The sequence below is a fragment of the Condylura cristata genome, unplaced genomic scaffold (genome assembly GCF_000260355.1).
Source record: "Condylura cristata isolate star-nosed mole 26May11 unplaced genomic scaffold, ConCri1.0 scaffold00016, whole genome shotgun sequence".
Lineage (NCBI taxonomy): Eukaryota > Metazoa > Chordata > Mammalia > Eulipotyphla > Talpidae > Condylura > Condylura cristata.
In genome coordinates this window covers 15,013,067-15,022,249 of record NW_004567117.1, presented here as the reverse complement: position 1 = coordinate 15,022,249, position 9,183 = coordinate 15,013,067, and the positions used below count along the sequence as shown (strand labels likewise).

General features: G+C 35.0%; 1 protein-coding gene across 2 annotated transcripts in view; it reads left to right on the top strand.

Annotated features, from left to right (window-relative positions):
• The window catches only part of SS18 (synovial sarcoma translocation, chromosome 18), a 63,802-nt gene extending 56,042 nt beyond the window's left edge, over positions 1–7,760 (top strand). For both annotated transcript variants that reach the window (XM_004683799.2, XM_004683798.2), the window contains one exon: positions 4,527–7,760. In XM_004683799.2, coding sequence (XP_004683856.1) covers positions 4,527–4,553 — 27 coding nt within the window. In that variant the 3' untranslated portion in view covers positions 4,554–7,760. The remainder of the gene's footprint in view (positions 1–4,526) is intronic.
• The last annotated feature ends 1,423 nt before the right edge of the window (positions 7,761–9,183 follow it).

The following is a 9,183-nucleotide window of genomic DNA, read 5'->3' as shown; positions in this document are numbered from 1 at the left end:
AAAAGACATGTGTTTCTCTTTTTTGGTTGCTGAGTAATATTCCATTGTGTATATGTACCACATCTTTTTTATCCAGTCATCTACTTTTGGGTATTTGGCTGCTTCCATATTTTTCCAATTGTAAATGAAGCAGCAATAAACATGGGGATATAGGTATCTTTTCCAATCAGTGTTTTTGTGTCTTTTGGGTAGATACCTAGGAGTGGGATTGCTGGCTGACACCTGTTTTTGTAGTTGCTGAGTCATAAAGAATGGGGAAGCAACCGGAAGGGATCAGCCACTGTGGTTCAATATGTTGTGCATTGTGGCGGGTACTGGTCTGGTTCATGTTTATGGCATCATTGATATCCTTCCTCTCTTAGATCTCGTCTAGATCTAAGACTCTGAAGTCTCTGTGCTGTCAGTGTGCCCAATGAAGTCAGTACCAACCTGGTGAAGCGGGGGGAGGCACAGGCTAGAGAGTTTTTTGTTTTTTCCTTGGCTGGGACTGCCCTGCTTGGGCACATCAGCAGCTCTGTATGAATTTCCTCTCCCTCAGAAATGTGTGCCTTCATGCCACTTCCACTCCCCCATGCCTAGATTCCCTGACTGGCCTGGTAGTCCTGCAGTCATTGTCCCTTGTCCTGGACCACGCCCTCTAGTTGTCTGTCCCATTCAGTATTTGTGAATCTCCACTGTCTTCTGTTTACCCGCCCTATACCCCTGTTCCCTCTGGCAACCACCGTTCTCTTATCAGAATCTCAGGATTTGTTTTTGTTTTGTTTGTTCATTTGCTGTTTCTTTATCACATAATTAGAACCATTAGTATTTGTCTTTTTCCTTCTGACTTTAGCATAAGCCCCTCAACCTTCATCCAAGTTGTTGGAAATGGAAAAGCTCCATCTTTTTTATAACAGTAGTAGTCCATAGTGGCGCGCGTGCGCATGTGTGTGTGTGTGTGTGTGTGTGTGTGTGTGTGTGTGTGTGTGTGTGTTGGGGGAGCTCATAGTGCTTGATGACATTTTGGCCATTGACAGACATACATACAAAGTGGTCCTGATAAATCATACCATATGGCTTACGTGTGTGTGTAGTGGGCTATACCACCTTGCTGTCTGTAGTTACATTCTACGATAACAGCACAATAGCTGTCACCTGACATCACCTTTCTTACACTATATCCATATCATGCAGCATTTCATTTACCGCACTTACGTTGTTTCCATATTTTAGTTATTGTAAGTAGTGTGGAAAACATATTTTTTAAAGCATTGAGTAGTATTTCTCAGTCTGATGTATCACATTTTATCCCTTCACCTACTGAAAGATAGTTTGGTTGCTTCCAAGTTCAGGCAATTATAAATAAAGTTGCTTTAGACCTCCATGTGGAGGTTTACATGTGGGCATAAATTGAAGCTCATTTATCGATAGATAAATACCACGGAGTACATTTGCTAAAATATGATAAAAGCTGCTCATGAGTGATGGCATTGTCCTTTCAGTGAGGGCATGGAGTTGGTAAACATTGATAAGTGGTGGTCCAGGACCCAGTTCACAGTGGCAGCTGGAGGTAATCCTAGGTGGTGCTCTGAGGTGGTGTGCAGCAGTCCAGAGGCGAGCTGGACAACAGCAACAGGAGACAGCGCGGGAGGTGGTGTGGTCACAGGCCAGTGGCACCAGTCAGCAAGCAGTGTTGAGGATCAGACAGCAGTGAACAGCTCTGAGAGTCACTGGGCCAGGGCAGAGGTGCTAAGCAAGGATCAGGCAGTGGTGGAGAGTTTTTAGAGGTGTTAAACACTGGCCAGTGGCACTTGTTGACAGTGTCAGGCCACAATCCAGCGACAAAAATCTTTTTAAATTGCCGGGCACAGGCCAGTGATGCTAGTCAGGAGGCAGTGCTAGTTGTGCTCAGGGCAGGGGTGGCCCTGCCAGAGGATCAGAAGCAAAGGTCTGCCCAGGTAAGTGTCTCTGACGAAGGTGTCTGAAGCCACCTATTGCCTTGACTTTTTATGACTTTCGGATTCACAGTTTAAAACTTGGTTGGTGTGTTGTCAGACAAAATTGGTGCTGTTTTCAAAACCCAAACTCCACTGCAACATGAATCCAGGCATGTGCTGAGGTTGGCCTGCTTGTCCCGTGGAGCCTGGCATCCTCTGCTGCTCTGCCAAGCCATGAGCTGCTTTTACAGAGTTCATAGTAATTGCTATCTCACTCTAAAACCCAAACTTCTCACCCTAAAATTTGTAAATATTTGCAAATATACCTTGTACTTTTCAAGGGGCTTACTTGTGATTTGATTTGGTATCATCAGGCATGCAGTTATTAAAAATCTCAATATTCTCAGTGCCTCAGTATCTTCATCCATAAAAGGGAGAGTAATATTAACTACATAGGATATAGATAGAACAAAGTAGTTTTTAAAGTATCTGACATGGTACATGTAAGGTCTAGTTACTGAGATATATTAAGAGTTACTGTTAATATTCTCAGACTTTTTCCATCACTTCAGACTGTGCTGCTAAATAATTATTACCTTCTATCTTAATTATTGTATAGTTCTAATTTTCACTTCCCTAAGGATTCTCGTACTTTTTCTCTATGCCTTCATTTTAGCTAGTCCTTTTATTTGAATGCCCTCTTTTCTTTACTGTTCAAATCTTAACCTTTTTTAAGACTCTCACATTCTTTTCTTTTCTGAACTCTAATAAGACTTCTGTACTTAATTTTTTCTTCCTGTTTTTCAAAATATGGTGATGAGCATATATTTGCTCAATAAATTATATAATTGTTACCGTGTGTTTGTTATACTTTATTTGAAGAAGTCTTACATAAGTCAGATAGTCTTTAATACTTGAAGCATAAAAATGGATAAAACCTTGTCTCTATCCTCAAATAATTTATATTGTAGTAGATAAATTATAACAGTTCTTTAACCTCTCTTCTGTTTTCACATCATTCATAATATGTGCAGTATATTTCATCATTAGTATCTCATTACATGTATTAACTGGGGGAGCATTTCCCGCCAGCATTGAGACTTGCTTATTTATGATTATTTATAATTTTTAAAAGCCTTTCTCATGTCCTCTCAAGTGTCCTAACAAGCAAATGAGTTAAAATTAATGCAGCCATGAATGGGAAGAAAATTGAGATTCGAAACGGAGATGTTGCTATCCCATATGTAAAGAACCAGATTCTCGGAGAGCTTTTCTCACTATAAATAGAAAGCTAATATAGTTGGAGATTTATATTACTCAAGTAGTCTAATAATAAGTTTCTGTACAGTAAGCATTGACTTTTTTTTTGTTTTCACCTTTGTGTAGTTATAGGCATCTTCACACAAATACAAAAAAAAACATTATCCACCAACCAACTTTAACAATTATCAACATTGTAAAGCCAATGCTGTTTTTTTAATATATATCCCTGGTTTTTGTCAGAGTATTTAAAATTGAATCCTAAATAATGATACCCTTCCCCTAAATATTTCAAGATGAGCATAACTTTAAATATAGCATAACTTAAATTTAAAGCAAAACTTTAAACAGTTCTGTAACAGATTTTCAAGTGTTTGTTTCTATGGAAATGGTAAACTATTGTACTACTTTTAATGATAGAGAAGTACTTCAATTCTAGAATATTTTATTGGTACAAAGTAATTAACAGGCTTGGAAGGGGAAATTTAGTAAGGAAGCAATTAACTTATTTTGTGCTTTTAGTAAGTCCTGTTTTTGGGAAATAGATGTTTTGTGAATATCTATTTTGAACATTTATGAGCTGTTTAATGAAATTTTTTGTATGTCTCCTAATTTTATAGGGTAAGGTGATCCTTCTGTTCTTTAAAAGCTAACCGTAATAGCTGTATGCTAGCTATTTCTTTACTACTGTATTATCACCCCTTTATCTGTACTTTTCTTTTTGTCTTCCTGACCTGTCAGCTTGTAGATATTCAAGTTTACCTTTTTTTTTTATTTGAGTCTACCTTAGTAAAAATAAAAAACCAAAACAAACTTCCCTTAACTTGATGTATCAGCTATCAGAATACTTCTGCTGATAATTTGTTGCCTTCAGGGAGAGACCCACATACCTTTTGTATGGAGAGAGGTTTCTTTTTCCTTTATTTTCCAGTTACCTTTTCATCCTCACTTGCAACTTATCCCAAATACTCTCTTGATGTTAATTCATAATAGTAATTATAAACTAAACAGTCACAGTTGTCACACTATTATGTAATTTATATACTAACATATACCACAGCAGAATTTCGAATGAGAGCTCTTCATTCATTCTTGCTCAATTCAGTCACCACTTATTCTCACTATTTGACAGCAATCTTTCTAGGTTGAAAATATAATAATCCCTTGCATATTTTGGTCTTTGAAGTCATTTGCTACTGAAGATAGTGTTGGAAGAAATAATACCTAAATATGTAAAAAAATAATTTGTTGTAAATGATGTGCTTTTGTATTATATGATTTATTTTTATTTTAATTATGGTCATATTATGGTCAAATGATTATCTAATTGTGTGTTCTTTTATCTTTTAGGGACAGTATGGAAATTACCAGCAGTGAAAAAACCCTTCCATTCCACTAGCCAGTATCTCTTAGCAGCCATATTGTCACCTCAGCACTGTGGACACCTCCCTGTATAGAGATCCTTCCATTCCATCTAGTTTTTGGAAAAATCTTGTGGATATGGCTGTTTCATCAGTGAGCAGCCTTTGTGGCTTAGTTGTAAAAGGCTTTAGTAGCTCAAAAATACTCTTGATTTCACATTTCTACTCTAGATGGCAACATTGGACAGAAAATACAATGACATATAACCAATTTGCAATGATTTTGAACTGTGTTTCAAATGGACTGTTACAGACTGAAAGGTGTGAACAGCTTTGTATGTTTATGAAGGTTAAGGGAATTTAATACTTTTCCACAGATTCTTTTGTAAGGGGGAGAGGGGAATGTACACTTTTTACAGCAGCAATATTTTGTATATTATGTTTATTTCATGTGGTGAATATGCAAAGCGGTACACTACGCGCCGGACAGAATCAAAAATCCTCTGTTAATGAGGATTGGAGTTTGATGGATGCTTGATTGTGTTGGTCTCGAAATGATGTACTATAAAGATAAAGGTGAGGGGAAAGACAAAGCACACCATATGTCCACTGTTATGTAATGTAGAGGAAATTCCAATCTCTTATCTGTTAGATAATCAAGGGCACTGTGATACAGTTTTGAGTGGGGGGGGGAACCATTTTTTAAAAGCCTCCAGTTTTGTGGATTAAATCCTTTTTCTAAAGATTATTTGTAATACAGTTTTAAAATATGAGGCAATAAGAAATATTTCATGTTGGACCTGAAAATAAGAGTAACAGTTTTACAGTAAATGACATGGCAGTTCTCTCCTAAAATAGCAATAACAAAATGAAAGTATTAATTTTACCTAGTTTGAGTAATCAGGGAACTTCGTAATATCAGAGATTTTATAAGAAGAGTCAACATTAATTCAATTTTATTTTTTAACATTTGGAGGATACTTGGTTTATGTAATAGAATAGTTCAGGAAACCTTCCAGACCATTATTTCAACTTTCTTAACTGGAAATAATACCACTTATAAAGAGTCACTTTTAAGTTTCCCCCCTTTTTATGTTCAATAATAGACAAAAGAGATGTTTAAGAAAATGCTATTAATTAGGTTTATTCTGATGTGTATTAAAAGCATACAAGTTGCATTCTAGATTACTTTTGATTATTAATGTGGCATATTTAGTCATTATTTGAAAGTGCCCTATGCCTGCTTATTTTAGCCAAATTCAGGGATTTTGCATTAGGCAGGAAATCATGCATTCAGAAGTTTATAACCACATTTATTTAAATGTAATCTGAAAGCATCTAGCTCAAAGGTAAGTTGCTATTTTCATCACAGTTGCCTGTGTCCAGGAAATAAGATGTATTCCTTATAGTTGAACTGGTTTTTTCTACTTCTGACTGGAAACAGAACAGAAGGGATCCCATACATTTGAATAAGCAAAATGTATTCTTCTCAACATACTATAATCAAAAGAAAGAATTTCATTGTGTCTCTGTGTGTGTATGAGAGTGTGTGTATGTGTCTTAAGGTCAGAAAAGGCTTTTTGTTTAACTTGGTCAGTAGGAAGTGAACAACAAGCTTTAACAGATAAAGAATGGAGAGCCTTATTGTGATTGAAATGCTTATAGGTTCTGTGCCAATTTTCCACCACTGTGTACTTTGTTGCTATTTAAAACTGTATCAACTCTAACGGAAGAATAAATTATTTGTGATTTTAATTTTCTCATTTGTTTCTTTAAATTAGATCTCTTTGACTCTCATGTTTTGTCTAGAGACTGTGCTGTGTTATTTTTTATAAGTTAGTCCACTATAAGCAGACTATGTTTGTATTCTAGGACTTTATCAAAATTCTCTTGCCATGCCCAAGTTAATTAGAATTAACTGTTCAGTAATCAGCATGTTGTGTGGGCTGTTTGTTACAGAATTCTTTCTCTGAAAATGAAGTCCAGGAGGCTATAATCAAGATGACTGAATTAGATAAATGAGTTGAAGAGACAAAATTGTGCTGAACCCAACCTGGTGTAGATATGTTATCTCATTTGAAATAAGCTCAACTGACATTAAGAAATAATTTGTCTTGCCAACCCATCTTCTGTTGTCTTATTCTCCTTTTAATGGAAACTAAAATTGCAATTTTAATAAGCAGAATTTCCTCCAGGACTTTCTTCCTGGAGACTAGTGCATTTGCAAGGTTTAATTGTTTTATAACAGTCCTATTTCGTAAAAGTTTTTAATTGGTGGTGACAAAAATTACCTTATTCCTTTGATACCTAGTAAGAAGAATAACTTCACTAGTAATGTGCACCAAACTTGACACTCCCATTTAGATTATATATTCCAAAACAGAGCATTTTTCTTTAATACAAATGTATTATAATAAGAACTATGCCATTCTTCAAAATTCCATAAGTAATTTATACTAAAAATAGAGCAGAGTGATTATTGATCAACATTTTACAATATTTAATTGTGTTGGTTTAGTTGCTTGAGAATATGTTAGTACTGTGGAGTTATGGTGGCACATTGCTTTTAATGTTTAATGAAATCTTTAAATATAGACTAAAATAGAAAGAAATACCAGGAATGCAGCTTACTCACTTAACAGCTCCTGAGCAGTCTCATACATTGAAGCAAGCACTGTGTCATTTAATTATTTCAGTAAGGATCTCTCAAATATAAATATTACTTTAAAAAAATTCCTTGGGCTTTAAGGATTCTTCCTGATACTGAAACTTTTTAACAGATGGCTAGAAGCCATCTCAGTCTGTATATATAAATCACTACTGCTTCTTTTATTTAAAAATGTCATTCACAAAACAAAACAGCAGAAATAGATCATACAGAAAATGATTTTTTCCCCCACAATTTCATCTCCTAAAGTATTTTATTTAAGTCTTGGTACATTTCTTCCATTCTTACACATATGCCAACATATATTATTTTGTCTTTTTGGACAAAACTAACCTGTAGAATAATGCTTTGCAGTATTTTTTCAGTTAGAAATAGCTTGTGTTGGGCCCTCCCTGGTGGTGCAGCAAGTTAGGACGCAGCACTGCAAGCGAGCTACAGCCACCTCAGTGTGAGTTCGATCCCTGGCCTTGTAGGTGATCCACCTGGAGCACCAGACCTTTCCTGTCACGGCCCCTGCTCCCCTCAGTAGTCTGCCTGTTCTGCGCCCCGCTCTCTCTAGTGAATCTCTCACAGCCCCTGCACCTGTGGCCTATACCCCAGTTCTGTATGCATAAATAAAATAAGTCTAAAAAAAAGGAAAAAAAAGAAGTAGCCTATTTTCCTAACTTTTTGCTATTATCAAAGCTTGCCTATACTATCTGAAAGTGCCTTTTACATTTTTTTGGTAAGCTTATTAGGGTATTTCTGTTCTCTGGATTTCTAATGTTACGTGTAAGACTGTGCATTTTAAAAATTGCACCTCTAGGAAGAATATCATTGCCAACATCAGATTATTACTCTTATTAAATTTTGCATGTCTAATAGGCTTTTAAAAAATGCCAGCTCAGAATTTAATATATAATTCCTATATTTTATTTGTAAGTTGTCTTTTTAAATGTTTAGTGAAATAGTTTTTTTTTTTGTTTTTTCCTCCTTTGTCCATTTTTCTGCTGAGATATTTGCTGTGTAAGAGATGAGAAGTAATATATACAAAAATAATTACAAATGGCTTTCTCTACATGTACCTATTCCTTATTTTTTCTAGCACATCTATCCATTATTTTTTCAGTTATGATTATAATGTCTTTCTATTAAAGTTTAAAGTTTTTGTGTATATATTTCCATTTTTCTATAATTGTTACATGGTATGATTAAGAATGTTAACTTTTTTTCTGATATGGAAAACCACTTCAACCTTTATTGAATAAATCAGTTAACTTGAGATGTCATCTTTTTCTCTTATTCAAAACATTTAGTTACAGTTATGACATGCTTGGCTTGTGCCATTTAAAAAACTAAACTCATTTAAGTCTAATTTTATTGTCATAAAACACTTTTTTCCATCAGCAAGATGATAATGTTTTCATTGTATGAGTATAAGGTGTTTTTCTTGTTAGAGTTAACTGCCAAGATATAAAGAATGACTTAATAGCAAGTCCTTAATGATAAGGTAATTCCCAAAAAGTCTTTATATAGTAGATTAGAATCTCTTAGAGATCTTAAAATTTTAAGCTCTGATTTGTTGTACTCTACTAATTAACTCCATAGCTGTCCATAAGTATCCCAATTTGATTTTTACAAGAAAATTAGAAATAAATAGAAAATGTTCTATTAAATATCCAAATCTTAGAAATAAATGATGCAGCATAACATTAATTCAGTAAAGACAATATAAATTATTGCTTAACATGGAAAATGAGATTGAAAATGGGAGGGGTATTATGCACATACATGCATATACAGATATATACATATATACATGTACTGCATATATATGTAGATGTGTGTGTGCGTATTTTTAAAATAAATGAACAAGAAGTCTTGAATATTCTGAAGCATTTTCATCAACTTTAGGCCTCTTAGCAAGTACTGTTTCCCAGTGCTCTCATTTAAAAAAACAAGTTTTGGCCCTCCCTAGTGGCGCAGCGGGTTAAAGCAC